This window comes from Pinus tabuliformis, chromosome 8 (genome assembly GCF_031772625.1).
Source record: "Pinus tabuliformis cultivar Carrire ecotype Pingquan chromosome 8, CPIR1, whole genome shotgun sequence".
NCBI lineage: Eukaryota > Viridiplantae > Streptophyta > Pinopsida > Pinales > Pinaceae > Pinus > Pinus tabuliformis.
In genome coordinates this window covers 927,214,762-927,239,733 of record NC_142294.1, presented here as the reverse complement: position 1 = coordinate 927,239,733, position 24,972 = coordinate 927,214,762, and the positions used below count along the sequence as shown (strand labels likewise).

Sequence of the window (24,972 nt, the reverse complement as noted above, 5' to 3'; positions counted from 1 at the left end):
AAAATTGATATTAGAAGTACCTGCCAACCATGTAATCATCAGTAGGCAAGATAAGACGAGAGTTCACACAGTCATAAACCCATTGAGGTTGAACATAGTCCCTAGATAAAAATTTATGGCCCTGGGTTGGTCGATCCACTATCTGCACACCATATTCAATATATCAAGCAACACAACAGGTAGTGTCATATTCAAAACATTGCACATATGGAAAGAACATGCATGCCTGATCATAGAAAACTCAGGATAATTTGCATCTATATGATATTATATATTGAAATATCACTCCAGCTACAGGAAATATTGCTGAAGTTTCTCATAACCTGGTGGGTAATGTCTTCATCCGTCTCTTTGAAAGGGGCCCCATCACCGTCCCATGAAACAACTCCACCAAAAGCTTGAATAACAAAAAGTAATGACTCTCTTGGAACCTGTAGCAAGGAAATTTCTCGTGTGAGGTAATACTCATCTCAAAGGCCCCAAAATCCCTTTCTTTACATTTCCTGCAGGCCCTTACCTCCCGGCCCAAGAAGAATTTCAAATCCTTGAAGAACGTCCTGCAGACTTTCTTCTCTTCATCTTCATCTTCATCTTCTCCATCATCATATTTCTCTTTATTTTGAATTGCTGTGTCTTCTTGCTGCAGATCATTATTCATAGCTCTTTCTTTGTCCATCGATGAAAGCCGATGCTGAAGTAATGCCAACCTTGCCTGTGACTCTGCCAATATTTTCTCTTTCTGTTCTGGATTATTTAGCTCAGATTCACTAGGAACAATCTCCTCACCTCGTTCAGCAGCATCGTCCTGAAGCGGGTTCACAGTATTTGAAGCAAGGTCTTTGACAATGGCATACAGTTCTGCAGAAGGACAAGGAAAGGCCAGTATCCTTAACATCATTTTTCCAGCAACCAATTATAAGAGTCATCACAACATAGAAAACTATCTACAGATATCCTTCCGGCCTTGGAAAAACTTACACACAAGTTGGCACCAAATTTTGAGTATGCTAAGTTGCTAACTAATTTACATACCCAATTAGGCTTCAAATAAAAACTCAGTTCTACGATCTGATCCTACTGTTGAACAAGATTTGAATTAATCATTCAGGGATTATCTACAGGAATGCCTGTCAGACGAGGCCAGCTGATTACACTTAAAATATTCAGCAAGCATCCAGCTTAAAAACCGCACTCTTCATCCATGTAGCTGAAGAGCAGATTTGTTATATATTTTTATATAATATTTTTTATCTGAAAGCATTTTTATATAATACATGTTTTTATATATTTTGATGCATATATATTTTTAAAGCCCATATAAAATGTCAAACTACCTCCAGAAAACATGAAAACATATCATATTGCTGATGATCATTAAAGAACCAAAACTATAGTACAAATATAACACCAATCATCCAGCAATTATATCTTATACCATTGCCATCAAATGATTAACCATAACAACAACCTTCAAGTTTCAACATTTAATATTTGTCATCAACAAATTGTCACTGATAACATCAACCAGAAAATGAAACTGAGCATCATATTCAATTACAAAGGGTTGTAGGATGTCATCAATAGTTTAAAGGCAAGTTCAAAATTGAAACTTAAACTATCATATAATGTTTACAACATAGGTTATAATAAAGAAAAATTACTAAGTTCTAGAGGCTAAATTATAAACAGTAAAAAGACAAATAAATCTAATATATACTAAGCTGAGAAACTTCTAGTTTCTTTTCACATGATCTATGAAGAAAAGGAGTCAGAGTAAGTGGAAGTGGTTGTGGAACACTGCCAATCGATGCATGGCCCCCATGCAACACTAGACATTTTGATGATAAAGACAAAGGACCTACATCTAAAGCCTTGCTAGTGATCAGGATGGAATTTTTGCTACACGAATATGAACCATCAAGATCACCCAAAATTCTCCTCTAAATTATTGTCCCATGTCAAATATTTTCGATCATTCTTCACCGCCTCACAATGATGGGACAACAACCTCAAGTCATAGTGCACATAAGCCAAACTTTTTTCCAGACTACATTCAGGGTATTTCTCGTCATGTTGTTGTAAGTGCTCAACATCCAACTACAAAATGTGTTAAAAACCTATGAAAGAAGCTTCCCAACCAAATTATGCATATGTGTGGTAGAGGAGCCATACATGTTCCACTATTCAATAGGATTCAAACTATTTTGATCTTTAATTGCATGCAAGTTAGCAAAGATTCCATGTACTATCTCGTTTTGCTTCATACACAAGCACACTCCTCTTCATCAAGGATTAACTTGTCTAGTGCAAGCATATGCCCATTATATAACTCTGGATACCCCTAGTTGCTAGTCGAGCCAACCAAGACACAGAATAATATTTTGGGTGTGATGACATATGCTAGGGCATAAGAATGGAACATTCAAATCATTCCACCTTTTTTACAACATGTTTATGATTGAATCTATTAACTCCACAATGCCTTTGGTTTTATCTAGCATGCAATCACTTTCTGATTTGTATCTCCAAACTGAGTCATATTATAAATGGGCTTGTTGAACTACAAAACATACCTAACCTACACCCAAAATTAGCCATCAAGAATGGGTGTCCTCCACCTCCCTAATGGCAGTTTATCTGTTGACCACTTAAGCAGGTCATGAGATGTCTTGAGTAAGAGTGTTAATTTGCACAACTGTTGCTTGCTATCCACCCCTCCTCAACCCCCCACCAACCAACCAATAAAAAAGAGCATCTAACAACAAAGATTATATGCAGTGGTTTATGACTAGTATGCTTTGCTTAGGTGATGTGCATTGGCTACATTATTGGTATTTATTATGCTCCATGGCTATTCCAGTGGAGCATTCCATTCATGTACACATTACTATGGTGACCTATCCTTCCAAAGTCAATATTTGTGTATGGTTCATTATGTATTCGTTTGCTGGTCGAAACCTTTAATGGATATTAACAATTTAACAATGTTGTGGCATGCTTTGAGCAGTTGGTTTCTTGGAGTAGAGCACTCCCCTTTCTTTTGCATCTTTGGCACACATTTGGAGCCATAGGAACCTTGCTTGCACATTGTTCTAGGTCACTCCATATTGGCACCCTTGGTTTGTTGCACATGTTGAGGCAAGGGTTGGTTACATTGGCATATTCTCATAATCTCGCCAAACCAGAGACATTGTTGCTATATTTGACCTGATTTTTCCTTATTATATTCGAGCACTCCCCCATGATGATTGTTTTGTTGTATTCTTAGGGCACACTCTTAGAGAATAACGTTTGTTGCTAACTTGCACGAAGCGCCGAAATGTTTCAGAGTTTCCGAAACGGTTACCTTTAGAAACATCACCTCCCAAAAATGGAAACGTTCGCTGAAACGCCGACTGAAACATCATATATGTTTATATATATAAAAAGAAACATATAAATAAGTGAATAACACATTATCTTGCAAGAAAAAAGGGAATAAGACCCATAGATGACAATTTAGAAGGAAAACCAAGTGTATATTAACTCTCGTAGATGATTATATGATGGTCGAGTTTTCGCTGAGTTTCGAAGTTTAGGGTGCAGGTGTGTCCCGACACACCAAGTTCCTAAAAGTTTTGTGCTTTATGGAGCGGTTACATGGTCAAATCCCGAAGATCAATGAGCACATTTTACATTGGAGTACATATGGCATCTCCACTTCTTTGTCCATTTTGTCATATTATTTTATTAACTTAGGTTTTTGACTGGCCTTGTTAGTTAGAGGATAATGTTGTTTACTCCTTCCTAGGAGAGATCGAGGATCTAACTCATCATTGCTTCTTTTATTCAAGAAGGATTGGGGCTCTAAATCTATATAAGATGAGCCCCTCCTATTGGTTGTTGTTGATAGCTTGAAGCAATGTTATCGAAACTAGTGGAATTGGCCAATCTGACTAATGGCACAGAACCTAACAAGGCAAGTTCAATACCGAACTGGCCTTTTCTCACTAAACTAACCAGTTTCATACAAAACCAGTCAGTTCCATAAAATGCCACCAAGGACCCTTCGTACACAAAATTTAATTATAAACAAAAAAACAACCAATAATTTATGAGTGGGGCAGCCTAATATTCAACCCTAAGGCCCTACTAATGTTATGTAATTAATGGCAATGTTAAATTCCTTTAGTAAACTTCTAACATTACCATTAATTGTGTCGGGATTGTTAAAATTTAGGGCAGCATCGGGAAGAATTTCCCTTGTGAAATCATACTGCCTCAAAGGAAAATCATTAAAACCCAAAGATGAATTCAATTGGTCAAATGAATTATTATTAAAGTATTAGCAAATTAAATTTTATGGTAACATGGGTCGGCTTCAATTCAAGGAGGGAAATAATCTAATTTGAAACCGCAATTTTTAATCTAAGTTGGCCTCAAATGGTCAAGTCGGCTCTCCCAAGAGCCACAACTTTTCACTCGTGGAAATCACTATAAATACTCTGTTGGGTTGTTCTCCAACATATATACTTCGCATAACACATTTTCTCTCTGACATTTTTTATCCATAACGTCTGAGATTCTGAGGTGTGTTTTATATCCCTTCTATGGTGCGGATTTGAGTCTCTCTGAGGTGCGGTCTATATCCTAACTGTGGTGCGGATTTGAGTCTCTCTGAGGTGCGGTCTTATCCTATCCATGGTGCAAATTTGAGTCTCTCTGAGGCGCAGTCTATATCCTATTTGTGGTGTGGATTATAAGCACTCTAGGGTTCTCGAATGGTTGTGACTATCCCATGGTGTATATGTCTATGACTCTTGTATGTGGCTCGATGAATGGCACAGACATACTATTACTACAATGATGAATTTCTATAGTTACAATGGCTTGAGGAATAGTTTACAGTCACACTGGACAATGACTCTCATCCTATTGTTTGCAATTCAAATACTTTGTGGTATGTGATCTATATTACAGTGACATAGCCATGTTGTACAAAATCTTCAATGGCATTGCTTGATTATGACTCTCGCTCCATATGATGGCTCTCTATCTCTTATGCATGGTTCGCTCTTATCTTGGTATTGCTCTAGAGTCTATACACCACAATGGATTGTCTCTTATGGTTTTTGTGGTTAATAATATATTATAATTCAACAGTTATGTTACAGTGTCCAAAGATAAGATGACAATGACGCCACCTTACCTATGATTGTGCTCTTATTCATAAGCTTCATATGGTTGTGTTTTGAACTAACCTTTTGACAGATGTGAATGGTTGATGGTAACTCTACAAGGCACTAAAATCATGATTCACAAAGGGCAGTGATCTTTTATAATTATGACTCAATGGACAATATTCTTCTACAAGGCATATTGTGGAGATCTTCTATGAAAACATGTGACAGTGATCATGATATAATTCATATGACAGTGACCCTTTATGATAGCAATGATCTTACAACTATAATGATGTTGATGCTTATCAATGACATGGATATTGTTACTTGCAGTGATATGGCAGAAGTTAGTTCATAAACGAAGTTGTGAATTGAGTTGGTTTGGTCTTGGGTGCCTTGATATGATTGATCATGTCTCATGATGTTGTACTTTGTATCTCATCTGATTAATTGATGAATATCTAATAGAAGAAGAAGAATTGAATTCTGGGTTTTCCCCCATGTGGAGTTTTTCCCTAGTCTCCGACGAAATTCTAGTGTCTCTATTTGTGCATGCTTTTCTTTTGTTGTACATTTATGCTCGATTGCATTTTTCATGCTATTGTTCTTTCTACATAATCGTTAATGATGTTATGATGTTATGGGGTGAATTCAGTGTGTAAAAGATGTAATGCAATTATCTAAAGCAAAAACAATATAGCCCTTAGAAAATTTAACATGGTATTAGAGTTGGGCTGAAGAAAAGTCATGGATATCTCCCCTGTGAAGACACCAATGGATTAAGTAGAATGAAAGATGTTGGAGACCTAAAAGAATGCTAGGGTTTGAAGGAAACCCTTGGCAATTTTGTTCTACCAAGAGAAATTAGGGTTTGGTGGATAACTTGAGATTAGCGTTTGGAAGAAAACCCTTAAGTGTGCTTGGAAGAAGGGCCTACATATGATAAAGGCTTGAGTTGTACAAGTATTGAAACCCCAGCATGATTAGTAAGAAGTTATTTCAGCACCTGTGACAAATTCAAGGTATCCCTAGATGAGCTAGTTTCATTATAAGAGATAGGAAGTTGACAGTTGGGCTTGGCTGCTTATGAAGAAGATTGAAAATATTGATGGTGCCAAGTTGAGGCACGTCCTCTTTTGTCGATATATGTTTGATGACCTATGGTACCTCATGATAGAGATCCTATTGATGCTCAAAAGATTGTACTTCTTCTGAAGACAGCATTGATATGTGGATGATGGATAGTGATGACTCTTGGAGGCTGGATCAAGAAGGAGTTTATCACTTCCTTCAATCCTCTTTAAAGGTAAGTACCTTCTAGAATTACATTATTTCTTTATGGCATTGCTCTTATTTAGATTTATCGTTTAGATTATTACTTATCCTTCCTACATGAATATTTGAGTATTTGAATACTTCTAACTTCTTGATGAGGACGTGATAAGAAAATCCATCTTGAGGATCATCTGGATACTAAAAGGTGCAGGAAAGCTAGTACAGAAAGAGAAAAGTTGGAGAAGAAATAAGAAGCTAAAACAGGAAAAGGAACCTAATGCAAATTTATCATGGGAGCTAGTGAAAAGTATTCTAGGCATATACGAGATGACAAAGTATATATGCTTCAATTTGCTAAGGTATTTGAATATTATGAGTTATGTATAGTATAGCATAATTGTTACAATGTTATGTTTTTTATTTAGCCGCAACATTGGGATGGCAAGTTAAGCCCTGAGGTATGACAAGAATATTACCTTCAAAAAAGTCTTGATTCATATAGTACTCTTGAGTAATGCATGCCAGTCATATACATATGTTAGTAAGTTTGATTCCCAGTACATGTGATATACTAATACACTTTATAGTTTAAATCTCATTGATATTTGGATATCCTGATTTTCTCTAAAGATAAAGCATAGCCAGAAACATTGACTTTGATATATGGTAACTTGATATTGTTGTCAATGCTTGTAATGAGTATGGTAACCCTGATGGAAATAGTGTGGTTGTAAGATTGATACTCATGATCTACTGACTATCTTCTTGTTGATCTTGATAAGACTTTGATAAGTTGTAATTGCTACGATGACTTAACAAGCACAATGACATCATATTTGAGGAGGGCAGGGTTAACTGGCAGCTTCTTCCGCCTTCTATTTGCGCAGCATACACAGAAATTCCATTTGAAAACAAAACAAATCCTCCCAGGCATATCATGCCCGAAATCATTAACAGGGATATGCCTTGGGCCTATTTCGATGGGGCTGCACCGGCTCATGGTTGTGGAGGGGGTATTCTATTTCATATAACAGAAACACATTATTTTCACCTGAGATTGGGTCTTGGCCCGGGTACCAATAATCATGCTGAGCTTATTACACTAAGACATCTTCTATATTTTGCACTATCTAAAAATTGTCGACAAGTTCAAATTTTTGGGGACTCAAAGATAGTGATTGATTGGGCAAATAATAAATCTATCTGTCATACATATTCTTTGAAACACATCTTGGAAGAAATTGTTTTTTTAAAAACACATTTTGACCGGATCACTGTTTCTCATATCTACAGGGAAAGAAATACAACTGCTGACCGGCTCTCGAAAGAAGCGGCGGATCGGCCTCTAGGCGATTGGATGATTGAAGAATACAGTCCAGAGGGGATGCACAGGTTCTATCACCGTCCCTATATTGATGGTCTACAACAAGGGGACATCCTCCCCATCTGAAAATTTTGATCCACTTGTCAATTTTTGTATATATCTGCATGGCTCTGATCGGCGCTATATTGTTAGTTCTTGGCTCGAGGTTTATATACCTCAAAACTCTGCATATTTTTGAACATCTATGTGATACTGTTATATATTTTTGTTTTGGATACAGCCCCATCGTATCCATAGTGACACCTACAGGACAGCTTTATGTATATATTTCTGAACAGTGGCTACGCCACACTACTGCATATGCCTTGGCATCAACAGCATGTAATCTCTATTATTTCCTTTTTAATAGAAATTACGAACTCTATTTTCCCCGGAAAAAAACATCGTAAATTTGAGAATGAGATAAAAATGAATGCCCTGATTTGATGATGTTAGGGCTCTGATGGAAATGATTGTATAACGTGATACAGATGTGATATTAATTTGGTACACTTGTCAGCTTCCCTAATTGTATGACATTAACCCTTGATCAATGATTGATGACATATACATGTATGACAATGAAGCCAAATTGAATAGTTGATTATGACTTGTCATGAAAATGATATATATATGACAACCTGATATAGTTTGACTCAGTGATCTGATATATGACAGTTTTGTATGAACCAATATTGTTATGCATTGAAGAAACAAAGATCTATATATATGAGAACATGATATAGTTTGATTCAGTGATCTGATATATGACAGTTTTGTATGAACTAATATGGTTATGCCTTGAAGAAACAATGATCTTGATGCATTGATGATAACTGAAGAAGCTTCCCATTCAGAGGGAGAGACCCTTGATGAGATCCCAACACCTATTATTATTATTTGCATAATGATTGTACTCTTAGGGCTACCTCAGAAGTTTTTGAAGTAGATGAATAGGAGAACCATGATTGCAGATTGAAACAAGTCTTCTAGACTTGGATTGACAAGCATTTGATGTTGTTAAAGGTATGTCTTTGTTAACTAATTTTATGTGCTAACAATTCATCACTGATAGGACTAGTTTACCCCAAGCAGTTTCAAGATCCATTTCTAGTGTTTTGTCAAAATCATGGCATGTTGAATTGCATTGATGAATTATTGTTGCTAGATTTGGTGGATCTCGTAATGAGCAATCAGTCATATGGATCCTTGTGTTGCAAGCCATCACCCTGAGCTAAATAGAGTCCAGATATATAGTTGGGACAGAGACATCTCCATGGATTAAGATAATGTTGTTGTATACGACAAGCTTAGGCTTGTGGTTGCTGCCTCCTTGTGTGAGAGGAAGAAAGGATGAATATGGTATTCTTTTCTTTATGTCATGCATTTGCTCTAACATAATTTTTTATTTGATGTCCTAGGTGTTGGAAAATCAGAAAGACAAAAAGATTTTCTCTTGTTAATTATTACTTGTGAATTCTTTGAGTTATTATTGTTTTTCGTATGTTCTTCTTTTATCTTAGTTCATCAAGCAATTACCAAATGGCAAAACCAAAACACGAAAACCAAGGACACCAAATGTAGGCGCACAGCCAGGGGAAAACCCAGTCAAGAACTCTTCCTTTATTAATTCAAATGATATAGACCAAGACCCTAGACCAACAAACCTTCCTCCTCCACCAATTCAGCCTTCCAAGATGATTCAGTAGTCTTTTCTTATCCAACAGCTTCAACCCAACAACAATCCAGAAATTTCAACTTCCCAGCAACAGAACTTCGACCCAACTGCAGGATTACAGTTTCGATCTAGCAATTTCAATAGCTTCAGCCTCTTCACAGCTTTCGATATTAATACAATAGTTTCATAACTTCGACCTTGATGCAACAGCTTCACATTTTCGACCTTGATGCAACAGTTACACAGCTTCGACCATGATGCAACTTCAGAATTTCGTTGCACATCAGAGAAAGAGAGACCCAAAAACTTCGATTCCAACTTCCTTCTTAAGCTTCGCACTTTTTCTGCTTCCCAGCTACTGCATTTCAAACTTGTGTGAGTTGTCCTCCAAATGAGTCGAGTTGTTGCTTATATATAAGTCATCTTAGTTGATCGAATTCTTCTAATGAGGCTGAATTGTCCTGCCTTGAGGTCGACTCAGTGGAGGAGGCCTAATTGACCTAATTCACATTAAAAATAATTTTCTTTCTTGACACATAATTCCCAAGAAGGGTTCTTTACATTGTGACATGGACAAGGAAACTTAACATAAACCCTAGAGGTCTTCAATGGAGACTTTGACCTAAAAACAATTCACCCAAGCATGAAACCCATGCTTTGATAAGCCAATTTATTTAATAATAAAATTCATTTTTCTTTCTTTTGACAAATATATTTCAAATATAATTATGAAGACCGACAATAGTTACATTCTTCAACACTCCCTCCTAACTAGGGAGGTATTCATAATTACCTATATCTATAGAGGTACATGGAAGATCTCCAAAAGGAACTACAATAAGTTCAGCACACTCAGTGCTACGGACTAGATTCCTAACCAAGGTAATCTATCTGGGTGGGACTAAGATGGACTAAAGCTTTCAGCCAGTCCAAGTACCATCAGGTTTACTAACTAACCATCAACCCAAGGATCTAGGTGCATATCCAAGGTCAGCGCGCCAAGACCAACGCCACCCTCCCTCTTCGGGATCTAGACATCAAACACACATAGGCCAGCCAGATGTCCTCCCAAGCATCCGCCATTAGATGCTTCATCTCTCCCTAATAAACTAGATATATCCATTTGTCCAAGCATGCTCCTAGAGTGTTCAACCTGTTTATGGAGAGACAAGCACAAACCCCAATTAGTAATAACCTTTCAAATATACATACAAGTAAACACAAACATTCAGAGTCTTTAATCATCCTGATGCCACTTATATTAAGTTATTCATATGCAACTAGTCGGAAACTTTTCTTCTTTCATTTCTTCAGCAGCACCAAGACATCCTCAAAACTTTGTGGTGCATTCATTCATTCTCCGATTTCTTCTTCAAGGTATCCATCATGACTATCATAATATGCCCTCCCTCTTAACTGGGGAGATGTACTCTTTTCTTCTAACCATGTTTCTTCTCAACTTAGAAAGATCAACAATTTTTTCTTTTTCTATAACATCGAAGAAGCTTCAACCTTTCACAACTTCATCAAGGTCATCTTGATCATCCTCATCCTTATAGTTTTCTTCATCATTCTCATCATTATTTTTCAATTACAAATATCTCCAACATCTTGAAGATTATGTACCTACAAAACTTAAACAACAAGTACAACCAAATACAAAAGCATGAAGTTAACTATATCAGAATCATGTCAATACAATAATGGAAGCATTAGACTTTAGATATCAATTAGCTAAACCTAGTTAGGCTCATAATTAGCATAAGACACATCTAGACTTCAACTTCTTGCTAGGGTTAACGTTATAAAACCTATATCACACCATCAAAACTTAAATCAACTTAGTCAAGAAATCAGTCTCATTCTATCTAGGGCCTCAATATTATTTTCAGAAATATATAACAAATTCTACTATGATCCATTACAATCCCTAGAATCCATCTTAGAGATACAAATCCCTAGATACCAGCAATTCAATCAAATAATAATTCTACTATATATTTTAGACTCTACAAGTGTTTGTTTCAAACCCTAGATTTAATCATCATATCAAAAGCATTACCATCATATCCTAGAACATCAAACTTCTAATAGGGCTTTGTTACAAACTCTGAACACCAACAATTAGGTTAACATATATAAATATCTAGGATTTCATAATCATGCACAAGCATATCACAACAATATCTATTAGGTAAACCCAAGACACAGATATCAATACATTAAAGTTAGATATACAACAATTTTGATCAGGCTATGGTTTCGATCAGACAAACGAACATACACCTAGGGCTTCATTCCTAGGATCTCACTATAGATATTATAAGGGTTTTGCTCATAAACCCTAAAGATTAGGGATTCAATACATATCTTTAGATAGCAAACCCTAAAGGACTAGGGATTTTATCATAACAATACCAAAACATCAAAAGAATAGTAATTCTAGATTTCATCAACAACCCTAAGTACAATAAGGTTTCCAGATTAGCATCGATATACTCTTAGGAGGTTAGGGTTTTACAGTGAACCTTTTTAGGGTTTCACAACAATGATAATATAATGAGGGTAGATTCAATCTAATGATTAATCACCCTAAGAAGAATATTTGTGATTCAAAACCCCAGAGAATGATGTTAGTAATGTAAAGCAAATTTTAAAAGAAAGAATGACCATACCTTTTGCATGAAGACACCTTTATAACAAAGCCTATAGTTGAAGACATACCTCGAATTGTTCCATAACGAACCTTGTATGACATCAATTCTTGAAGCCCGGAACTTCGTCCATGCTTCAAGTCTATCCTTTGAAATCTCCTCCATAACCATTGAGTATTCAAAAGGCTTTCCTAACACGGAAAATATAAAAGGTTATTAGCATATAATCCAAACAAGTCTTGATGTGAGAAGGAAACCAAACATGAAAACATGAAACAAAGAACAAAATACTTATCTTTTGGTAAATTGGTGGAGGCTCCCTCTTAATCAATCTTGAGGGAAACCTACAACTAAAAATAAAAGGTGTTCTAACAAGACATGTTAGACCTACAAGTTCTAGAAATCAAAACATAAAGGAAAACAATTCAAAACTTAGAATAGAAGGATATGTAAGGGATATAGTCCCTAAGAGTCCCTAGCAAATAAGTCTTTGACTTCAAATTCTTCTACCTTGTTCTTCTTTGGTGGAGCTTCATCGATAATATTTGCTTGATCGCTATCTCTCTTCTTATTCCTTGGACTCTTTGGACAATGACTTTTGAAGTGACCCATCTTGTGACAATTATAGCATTCGATCTTTGATAGGTCGACTTTCTTCTTTGGTCCTTTGTACTTCTTGAAGGTTGTTTTTTTCTTATGATGAGCGGAATAGGCATTTGGGATGTCCTCCTCTTCGTCGTCCTCCTTGTTGCTTACTAACAATATTTTGGCTTCTTCTAGACTACATGCATTCCACATTTGATCGAATGATGGAGTATCCTTCCAACTGTTGGTTCCCGATGCAAAGGCACTCCATAATGTTGGTAGTCCTAGAAGGGCAATAATCATGAGCTCTTTTTCTAGTACAATGTCATCTATCGCTTGAAGTTCATCTCTAATTCTAGATATCCTTATAAAGAAGGATGCCACAGTATTATCCTTTGTCATCCTAATAGTTCTTAAACCATTCTTGAGGCTTGCAATTTGACCAATGTTCTTGATTGTGAATAATTTGGATAGAGCCTCATAGATTTCATGAGTGGAATCTATGTTGGACATATATTGAATGAGGTTGTCCTTTACTCCATCCACTATTACGTTCATGGCCAATATTTTGATTTCTCTAACCTATGCTTTCTCTGCTTCACTTGATTCATCTATAGGTTTCTTGACTTTTCCTCGAACTAAATCCAAAACTTTATTCTTCTCGAGGATGAGATTTATCCTCTTTTTCCATGCCCTGTAGTTGGAGGCTCCTTCTAGTTTGTTTTCTCCCTTCATTGAATAGGCTTATCCCCTTATATGATCTTTTTAATGATCTTCCTAAAATCTCCTTTTTCCCTTCAGTAGGTCTTTAGGCTGCCTTTTTCTTCTTCTTCACCTTAGCTCTAAAACCATGTTGGAAAATCGTAAAGGCAGAAAGATTTTATCTTGTTGATAATTACTTGTTATTTCTTCGAGTTATTATCTAAGTCACCTGACACGGGGACACAGGGCACAAAGGACACGAGGATTCGAGTGTCCAACACAGGCACGTTGACCCCCCGGAACAGTACACGTTATATATATATAGATATATAGATATATATATATATATAGATATATAGATATATATATATATATAGATATATATTAAAAAATAGATATTTTTTACACAAATTCTCATTCATGATACAAATTCATTGATTCAAACAAAGAATTTCATCTAGATGTAAGTTTTACGAAGTAACATTATGCATAAAAATACAACTGTGACATATTCATCAATGATAAAATAGGAGAAGGACAAGATACTACAGTTTTCTCATTAAGTATCAAAATCAAAATGTGTTACATAGGTAGTAGCAATGCCAATGGCAAATAGAAATAGAAAATACAAAACAACTACAAGCCTCAAGGCTTGTAGCTCATGAGTCATCAATCATCATCATCAAAATCAGCATCACTATCATCATCATGGTCACCACTTCTCTCCTCCGCTGCATCCTCCTCCTCTGTATCCAATGTCATCTTTGCATCTGCTGGAATGGAGGATGACCCCCCTACAATATAACCATCATCAGAAGTGACAGGCTCTAGCACTGGCTCATTAAGATCCAAGTTGGCCAATGCCAACTCAAAACTATTGCCCAAATCCATATCATCAGGAAAGACATCCCATTTCTTTGTCTTCTTCAACCACTCATCCCTCTGCCTGTAATAAGACAAAGGTTGGTGTGCACATACACCATTGTCTCTGCCCTGGACTACTCAAGCCTGCTCTTCTTGACACTATACAAATACCCATACGTGCTCGACTTCCTCTCACAACAAGAGGATGAAGTCACCTAAGAGATGAGCCTCATGGCTAACTGTTGTGGAGGAGGCCTTGTTGACCCATGAGTTGCCCACCAAGAATAGGCCTTCTTAGCCCCCTGTCTCTAATCACATCATATCATGCAAATTGACCAATGCCAATGGAAAACTCTGCAAAGGGATCCCCCACCTCATCAAGGGATGCTCTATCCTGAAAAATCTACCTCAATGCATCCTTCCTCCCTTGTGAAATTTCACCATCCATGTGAGGAGGGAATCTGCGGGAAGGTCCACCATTCAGCCACTCATTTTTGTAGTAATTTAGGTTCAATGAGTGAGGCAAACAATGCAAAGGTGTGCAATTCTTGTCCCATCTGCTGACAAGAATATCATGTATTGTGGTGAAGAAGGCCTTTGATGATGTTTCATACTCGGGGCACTCACTTTGTAAAATAATGCTCCTCACAGACTCAATCATGGAACACCATCCCTCATAGATCTCTCCTAGGATGCGTTGGTCTATATCTGCAAATAGTAGCAAAGAAATGATAGGGTCTGTGATCTTAATAAGTAGATCTATCCTCTCCCACCAATAACACTGTGTCCTTCACTCTTTTTGAGGTTGTTTGATCTGTCTTTCTCCAAACAGACCAAAACTCTGTAATAACCATGGCCCTAAGAGTGGTCTTGACCTCGCTCAACCTCTTCAACATGATGAATGAAGAGGCAAACTGTGTATATGCAATGTTCAACAATGATAGTTTGGTGTACTCCGCATTTGTATGATTTTGTACAAAGTTGTGGATATGTCGTGTATCCTCAATAATAGTTTCAATCCAAAGCACATCATACGGAATAGATTTAAGTGCTAAATTCAAGGAATGGCCAATGCAAGGGTCCAAAACACGTGTGGATATTTAGCTTCCACAATCATGCCAGCATCCTTGCAAACAGGTGCATTATCTGTAATGATTTGCACACAAGAATCAACACCTACATCTTCAATAACTTTAATGACCAACTCACCCATATATTGTGCATCCTTGTATTATCCAACTGCATCCACTGATTTCAAGAAAACTTGACCATTCAAGGAAGAGACCATGAAATTGATGAGTGGGTAGCGTGCTGGATCTGTCCATCCATCAAACAGATGTTGGCCATACTGATTTAATAGGCTCAAGCATTTTGTCCACCTCTTTCTTTGTTTTAGTCAATAATGTGGTTATAAGCTTCTCTGACCAGGAGGCACATACCCTGATGGAGCCCCTTGAGTTATAGCTCAACACATCTCAATAAATAAAGGTGAGTGTGCAACATTAAAGGATATGAAGTTCTAATAAAAAAGAATGCAATGGTGAGATCAAGCTATTCCTGTTTCTCTTTCTGAAAAATCTTGCCCATTAGACCAAGTACCACTACCTTTCTTTTTGTTGCTTGTCCCCCACCAAAACTCTCAAATGGAAATTTGTTGTTGTTTTTCCTCATGAATGGAAGGGGATCATCATTCTTGGTTTTTTTGGATGTTGTTGCCAACTTTGCCATACCAACATTGGCCTCTTTTTCCATTACTTTCCTCTTAGCTAAAGACATGTGTGTACATATTGCAATTCCACAACCTCGTAAAGCCAACAAATGAGATTTCACATGGTAATATGTGCTCATGAAATGATTGTTGCAATAGTTGCCTTTCCAAGCAACATTGCCTCCTCCCTTCAACTAGTTGCCTAGCCCTTGCTCTCTTGTGACATCCTTCCACAAGGGATATTTGTTATCTTGAACCTGTTGTCTTCCCTCAACATTTGAAGTTGTTGTTGCAGCCCCACTTCCAATAGAGGGAACACTTGCAGACCCTGATGAAATTGGAAGAGGGCATCTCCAATGGGGACATTCTTCCCCTTCCTTTGTCCCTTCCTTGCTGCCCTTGATTGAGCCATGAATGCCATAAAAAAATAAAGAAAAAATGCACACACCTGTAAAAAAATAGCACATGCAAACTGCTATAATAAAAATGCAAAAAAATGGAAACAAAATGCACTTACATCTTGCTTGAATCGCCTCCAAAAGGCTCCCAAACACTTTGTTATTCGCTCCCACACACTCATAGCAAGATAAACACTCAACAATGAGGGTGAAATAGCCCCAAAATGCCCGTTATGGGCAGCGCGGCACACCGTTTAAGGGGACACGTGTCCCAAAATTGGGACACGCAAGAACTAAGGATCGAATATAGTTTCTTAGGTTATTATCGTTTTTCTTATGTTCTTTTCTTATCTTAGGTTCATCAAGAAATTACCAAAACCAAAACATGAAGATCAAGGACACCAAATGTAGGCGCACAGCCAGAGCAAAACCCTTATATAGGGGAAAACCCAACATGCATACCTCCTCTACCAAGTCAACCTTCCAAGATGATTTAGTAGTCTCTTCTTATCCAACAGCTTCAGCCTAGCAACAATCCAAAAATTTCGGCTTCCCAAAGACAGAACTTCGACCCAGCTTCATGATTGGAGTTTCGATCTAGCAATTTCAATAGCTTTAGCCTAGCAGCTTCACAACTTTGACCTTGACGCAGCTCCACCGCTTCAACCTTGGTGCAACAGCTTCATAACTTCGACCTTGATGCCGCAGCTTCACAGCTTTGACCTTGATACAGCAGCTTCACAGCCTCGACATTGATGCAGCTTCAGAATTTCATTACACATGAGAGAGAGAGAGAGACCCAAAAACTTTTATTTCAGCTTCCCAGCTACTGCAATTCGAACTTGTGTGAGTTGTTCTCCAAATGAGTCGAGTTGCTACTTATATATAGTCATCTTAGGTGATCGAATTCTCCTAATCAGGCTGACTTGGTAGAGGAGGCCGACTTGGTGGAGGAGGCCTACTTGACCTAATATACATTAAAAATAATTTTCTTTCTCGACAAATAATTCCCAAGAAGGGTTCTTTATATTGTGACATGGACAAGGACACTTAACACAAACCCTAGAAGTCTTCAATGGAGACTTTGACCTAAAAACAATTGACCCAAGCACGAAACCCATGCTTTAATAATAAAGTTTATCTCTTTCTTTCTTTTGACAAATACATTTCAAATATAATTATCAAGACCGACACTAGTTACATTCTTCAACACTGTATAAATAGAAAATAGAGGATTGTTACTGTAAAGAACTGCACAAGGCATTGTGATCGAACTCTTCAATGAGTTGTTTAAGTCGGTGTCGGATATGAGCACTTCGACATAATGCAGAGAGAAGTTGTGATGCTCGAATTTCCTGATCTTCAGAGTGCTTTTGGATTGATGGATGTGATCGAACCCTCCCGGTTAAGGGTCTCGATTGATCGAGAACACTAAGCATTCTCTTCAACCCTGTTGAGCTCCTAGGGTAGGATTGTAGCAGTAAGGGTTCCTACAGTTGAGGGACCTCTAGACAATAAGATAGAGTGTGTATCCTTACTCTTGTGGTAAGTCCATCTCGTTTATTGTTGCTTTGACAAAGTATAACCCAGTTGGCATCCTACCCACAAGGTGGGCTTGTTGGGATTGGACCTCCCCATCTAGCCAATGAGTTAAGGTGACTTGAGATAGGGTGTGTATCCTTACCCATGTTGTAAGTCGATCTCACTCAAGTCTTGCATGCAGTTGTTCTACCACTTGACTCTTAAGTATCTCAATGGAAGATCAGTAGGGAATAGAACAAAGTGTGAACCTCAAGTCTATCTCGCATATTGTCACTAGATGATAGGATAGAGTGTGATCCTTGAGTAAATCCCACCTATTGTCCTAGGCCAATAGGACAGATTGTGATCCTTGCCCTTGTGGTAAGTAGATCTCACCTATTAATAGAGGGTTGAGTTGGGCTCCCCTATGATATGGGTTGAGTTGGAGCTCCCCTATGACGACTCTTCTTCAGATGACTGTATTAATTATTGGATATAGGGCGGAAGTCGAATGCTCCCCGATAATGATGATTGAGTTGATAGGGTGGTAGTTGAAGCTACCCTATGATGATTCTTCTTCTTCTATTGGATCGAGATTGTTCAGTTGATGATCAAAGGAAATTGAGACAAGATGTGATGAGATGGATGTTTTGATGATATCGCTGAGATGGAGGTCATGTAATTTGCCCTAGAGATTAGTAAGGTTTGAGGACTGACCTCCCCTACCTTTGATTGTGCATTATTCTTCTTCTACAAGATGAGATGAAATGATGGTGCAGTTGCATGCCTTCTCACACTGAGACATGTCATTCGAAATGAGGACTTATCATGGAAATGGAAATTCCTCCCCGGTTGAGTGGGAGTGTTAAAATTTGGGGCAGCGTCGAGAAGAATTTCCCTTGAGAAATCCTATTGCCTCAAAGGAAAATCATTAAAACCCAAAGAGGAATTCTATTGGTCAAAGGAATTATTATTCAAGTATTAGCGAATTAAATTTTATGGCCTGGGAACTACAGATTTAATTTGTTGTGAGTGAGTGACATATGAGGTCGAGATGTTGCCTTTATATAGTGATTTTCCTGCCCAGTTTTAGGCCGACTTGTCCAGTTTTGAGGCCGACCTGGTGGAGGAGGCCTGAAGACTAATTTTAATATAAAATAAATTTATTTCTTGACAAATAATTCCCAAGAAGGGTTCTTTACATTATGTCATGGATAAGGACACTTGACACAAACCCTAGAAGCCTTCAATGGAGGCTTCACCCTAAAAATAATTGACCCGAGCATGAAACCCATGCTTTAATAAGTCAATTTTAATAATAATAAAATTTCATTTTCTTTCTTTTTACAAATACATGTTGATTACCAACTAGCAACAAATTACTATCCTCAATGTCTCTTACAATAATTTGGCTAGACCTTTGGCCTTGTGGCTTCGATATATTTTAGTTTGTACCAAAGTAGATAAGTTTTACAAGCAAACAATTTATTCTAGACAACATACGAGTTATTTGGGAGCACATTGAATGTGTTATATACCTACAACTGAAAGCTCTTTTCATCAAGTTGGACTTTGAACAAGCATATGACTACATTGAGTTGCCTTTTATCCTAGTGTTGCAAACACTGCGCTTTGACCAGCGTCTATTCATGTTATAGAGACTTTATTTTTGGATGCTTCAGCTTGCTTGTTTATTAGTCAATGTTACATATATTATTATCGGCAATTTATCTCCAGGTGTCCAAAATTTAAATTGTCGGCAATATTGTGTGTGTCTAAAGGACAATTACCCGTTGCCCAATATGGAGAATCTCCTGCAAAGGATAACGACATCCCAAATGATGGCATTCCTTGATGGTCTTTCGGGATATAACCAAGTTATTGTAAAAAAAGAAGATCCTGAAAACTGCCTTCACCACGCCATGGGGAACACAGATGTATCTTAGGATGCCATTTGGCTTCCTCAATGTTGGATCCATCTTCCAAAGGGACATGGATTTTCCTTTTAGAGACCTCATTGGGAAAATCATGGAGATCCACCAAGATGATTTGATTCTCGCCTCTAAACAAAGACACGATCATTGCAAACACCTGAGAAAATTATTTGAGAAATGTAGGCAATATAGCATCTCCCTAAACCCTATGAAGTCGATATTCGGTGTTGACAAAGGTAAACTATTGGGGCACGTGGTCTCCAAGGATGGGATTAGCATTGACCCTGAAAGAATTCAAGCCATCAAAGACATTTCCCCTCCTAAGGACCAAAGCACTTTAAGATCCTTTTTCGGCAAAATAAACTTTGTAAGAAGATTTGTACCAAATTTTGTTGAAATCATCAAACCTATGAATGACCTCCTAAAGAAGGATACTCCTTCCTTATGGAACCAAGCAACAAATAGGTCCTTCGAAGAAATTAAGGAAAGAATTGCCTCTACTCCCATTCTCATTATACTCGATTACACTAAGGATTTAATCATATACTCCTTCGCATCTAAGGACACTATCGTTGGCATCCTCATGCAAAAGGATGATGAAAGAGGGCAGAGACCTGTGGCCTTCATGAGTAAGACTCTCTGGGATGCTGAGACAAGATATACTATCACTTACAAATAGGCATATGCTCTTGTCAAATCTCTTATGTACTTTAGGGCTCATGTAGGGTACAACAAGATATATGCATATGTCCCTTACCTCGTCATGAGGCATGTACTATTGCAATTTCGTTGTCTCAGGTCTAGGGGAAAATGGGTGTCCAAAATCCAAGAATATGACCTCGATATCTGCCCTAAGAAGGTCATCAAGGGGCAAGGCCTAGCTGAAATGCTTATTGAGAGTAACAATGAAGCCATTAAAGAGGGAGAGGAGGCGCAGTTATGCACTACATCCACTGAACACGAAAACGATGACTAGTACACAAACATCGTTTATTATTTGCATAATCTATCTGCCCCCCCCCCCCAAACAACTCGTTGGTCACAAGAGGAGCCTTGAGACTGAAAGCATCTAAGTTTTGCTTGACCCAAGATGGCCTTCGATGGATTAGTCCTGATGCAGTGATCCTCTGATGCGTTAGCAAAGAAGAGTCTAAAAATTTGATGAATGAATTCCATGTTGGTTTTTGTGGTGGCCATTATGCTGCCCAAACCACTACTCATAAGATTTTGAGGGCAGGTTATTACTGGCCCACCATCTTCGCTGACACCCTCAACTTTGTAAAATGATGCCAACCTTGCCAATTATTCACTGGGAAGCAGCACCTTGCGGCTATGCCATTAAAAAAATGTTGCCATCGATGCACCTTTCCAATAGTGGGGTTTAGATTTTATCAGTGAATTCAAAGACAATTCCAGTAATGGGCATAGATGGATCCTCACGACGACTGACTATTTCACCAAGTGGGTTGCAGCAATACCAACCAAGAAAGCAACTGACCAGGTAGTTATGGATTTCCTTGAGGATAAAATTATTACCAGGTTCGAAGTTCCCGCAAAGATTGTCATTGATAATGCCAAAGCCTTTGACTCCATGGCTCTGACATCCCTGTGTAATAAGTATGACATAATCATATCACATTCTTCCAACTATTACCCTCAAGGAAATGGACAAGCTAAGTCAAGCAATAAAAACCTCATACAAATTATCAAAAGAACTATCGGTAATAATAAGAAGGATTGGGATAGCAAGATTAAGTATGCATTATCGATTGACCGAACAACTATAAAAGCTTCCACTGGTTTTAGCCCATTCCAATTAGTTTATGGTTCTGAGGCCAAATTACCTATCCAAATGTAGTTGTCCATCCTTGAATGTCTGAAAGCTTTCCCCGATCAACAAAATGCCATACAATCCAGTATTTATCAGCTAATTCAAAATGATGAAAATAGAAGGAAATCTTTTGACCAAATTGGTTGTAGTCGTGATAAAATGAAAGTCTCTTTTAAACATAGCCAACACAAAGCATTCAAACTCAGTGATCTAGTACTCTTATGGGACAAAAGAAGAGAAAAACTCGGCATGCACAAGAAATGGGACAACCTTTCAATAGGACCATTCAGGATAAGTGATGTGGCAGGAATAAACTCATACCACTTAGAGACTCCCAATGGAGAATCTATTACCCTCCCTGTAAATGGACAACTCCTAAAGGAGTATTATCCTGAAGCCACTTGATGTTGTATCATATGCATGGCAGAGTAGGATGCATTAAATGATGATTTTGCATTAGAACTAACCTCATATGATATTTCTCATGATAGATTAGATACATCTAAATTAAAATTTGCATATTTCATTTTTTTATTGATTTTACAGCCTAACTTTAAACATGTGCAATCATGAGATGCTGCGAAAACATGTTGCCTTGTGTTTTTCATCTATTATATGTCCAGGTAACAGGTCTACGGTAACCAAGAGATTGTTAGAGTTCTCGTGACCTCCCATTTGAGTAGCTTCATCCACTTCTTCGAGAGCTCACATCCCAGTTGGAGCCAGATGTTACCCAAAATTGTGGGTGGTATCCCTAGCAAAAAAAATTCTCCAAGATGGTCCCCAGCGACCAACTAGCTCGTTGTGCCACTTCTCTGCCACCTGAGCCAGCCATGTGCTCCCTCACCCATCTGTCATGATCGTATGTTTGAAGGTGGGCCTCCCAAACCTAAAGGTATGCCTTGTCATTTGGTAATTGAGTGTTGCGGTTTGCTTATCATGGACACTTTTTGGCATGGATTAATGGGGCAATTCGACAAAAATAATTGGCTAGGTCTGTGCTATTGTTCCCTAGACCCCTTTTGGATATTAACCTTAGATTCTAGTCCCGTGGGATTTATTTTAGTGACCATTTGGCTTTAGGGGTGGTATTTCATGGGAAACCCTAATTTTGGTTGTGTGATCCCACTACCTCATCTGCATATATTACCCCCCTTTCCACTCATTATTACCCCATTCATCACTTCTCCCACCTGGGTCCACATTCCTCCATTGGGTCGTCATAGGGCTAACTCTCCCTTTCCCCTTGCCCACACATTGGGTCAGGCTTGGAATGATGCCTCAAAGGTTGATGCAACTAAAAAGAAAAGCGAAAGCAAAATTGGCCACATTCAACAAGGAAACATACCACAAAATGCAAAAGATGGTCAGGACAAACGCATTTATCACTTGGGCAAACTCCAATACATGAGCTCTACCCCATCATCATGACCATCACCCTGGTTCCTACGGGATTTATGAGCCCCCTTCATCATATAGGAACCCGTGATTGTCCCAACCAATGTTGCATGAAGTGGGGACGAAACAGGGACGTCTTTTGGAAGCGGGGACGCGGAAGCGTCATTTTCCAAAAATCTAGGAAGCGAAGCGTCTGCTATATATATATATATATATATATATATTTGCATTTATACTCAAAACAAACATCCCAAATACCAAATTAGTTGTAGAAGACATGAAAACATGCATATTTTTGCATAAATCAAGATAGATATAGCATACATTGTACATTAATGATTAATTATTCGAGCATCAACCATCTAGAATCTAGATTCTTCTCCTCTTGTCTAGCATTTGCCTCTACCTCGATTGTCTAGGGATATTAGTCAACATTGCCCAATTTTGATCAAACTACCTAATTCAAGACTTAAAATATGGTAGAAAAAGCTTAACATGCTTGATCGATCATTTTGACTTGATTGAAAGGTAATTTTTTGCTAAGGGCGTGACAAAGGAGTTCAACAATTAACACCACCAACACTAGGGTACATATAGACCTTGGTGCTCTTGATTAAATGCTAATCGCATACCTTCATACTTGATATAATCTAATGAAATGCCACATATTCCTGAAAACTGTTAAGTCTGCTGAATTTTGAATAGGATATGAAATTCTATTTTCTCCATATGAAGTCCAATGACGCTGGAACTACTCTCAAACATCCTGAGTCATTTCATGGTAATGTTAAAAATTTAAGGAAAAGAATGAAAATGAAAAATAAAGGAGAATGTCACTTTTACTTTAAGAATTTAACATTACCATGAGGGAGCATCTGCTATATTTATATTTTTTTTATATTTTTTTTTGCCTTCATTCCTCACCCTAACCCAAGGTGGACCCACCCACAACAAGCAAACTCACCAAAAAATAAAATTACAAAACAACAACAACAAAATCGATTTTTTAGACCGCGCGACGCACTTTTCGGAAGCATGTACGGAACCGTACGATTCGCCCCCCAAAGCATCGTGCTTCGTACAGCCGAAGCGTCGTACGAAACGCGTTTCGGAGGGACGCTTCCCGAATTTCCAGGAAGCGTCCATATCAATCTGAAACGTGTTTCGGAATTTCGGAACCACGCTTCTGGGGACGCTTCCTGGATGCATCCGTACAGTACGCGCTTCGGGCATTAGATCCAGGGGGGACGTTTCCTGCAACATTGGTCCCAACCCATGGTGGGCAATGAATTCCCTACCTTAAAAGGGTGTATCCACTGTTATATCTCACACACCATGCTCTTACCCCTTGAGCCTCGAGCAGTGAATTAAAGAAAGATCATAAAAAGGCAAAAGGCATATAAATAAAGCTGGAAAAATAAAGGTCGGGGCACCTCATGTACCACGATTGCTCCCTCTTATACATTATATATCCAAGTGTGGTCTCCCCTTTTATTAGCTACCCTTGTACCCGCAGCATGTCGCCAAGGACTGCCCCTTCTCATTCCCTATTCCATTCACCTCTTATCACATGCCACCACCTTTTAAATGATGTACCTTGGACATATCATCCCCTTTAAAAGTAGAAAATTCCTAATGGGATACTTGGTTAACCCTATTTGGAGTTTGGGGACATTAGCCCATTATGGAAGGGCAGCTCATTATGAACTCCCCACCTGTGGTCCACAATTTGTAAGCTCTTTTACTCGATTCAACCAACTTAAGATGGAAGTAAGTTTTAGTGATGCTTGGGGGGCATGTAAGATCTCTAAAATTAAATTAACAAAAGAAGGAAAATTCAACTTCAACTTGAAATATATTTGTTTGAAATGAAATAAAATGTTGCTTTGCAAAGAAGAA

At 38.0% G+C, this 24,972-nt stretch overlaps 1 protein-coding gene across 1 annotated transcript in view; it reads right to left on the bottom strand.

Annotated features, from left to right (window-relative positions):
- The window catches only part of LOC149238555 (pescadillo homolog), a 190,108-nt gene that overhangs the window by 54,846 nt on the left and 110,290 nt on the right, over window positions 1-24,972 (bottom strand). Inside the window, exons 8-10 of the mRNA XM_089369605.1 lie at window positions 518-858; window positions 324-431; window positions 21-142 (exon numbers count right to left, since the gene is read on the bottom strand). Coding sequence (XP_089225731.1) covers window positions 21-142; window positions 324-431; window positions 518-858 — 571 coding nt within the window. The remainder of the gene's footprint in view (window positions 1-20; window positions 143-323; window positions 432-517; window positions 859-24,972) is intronic.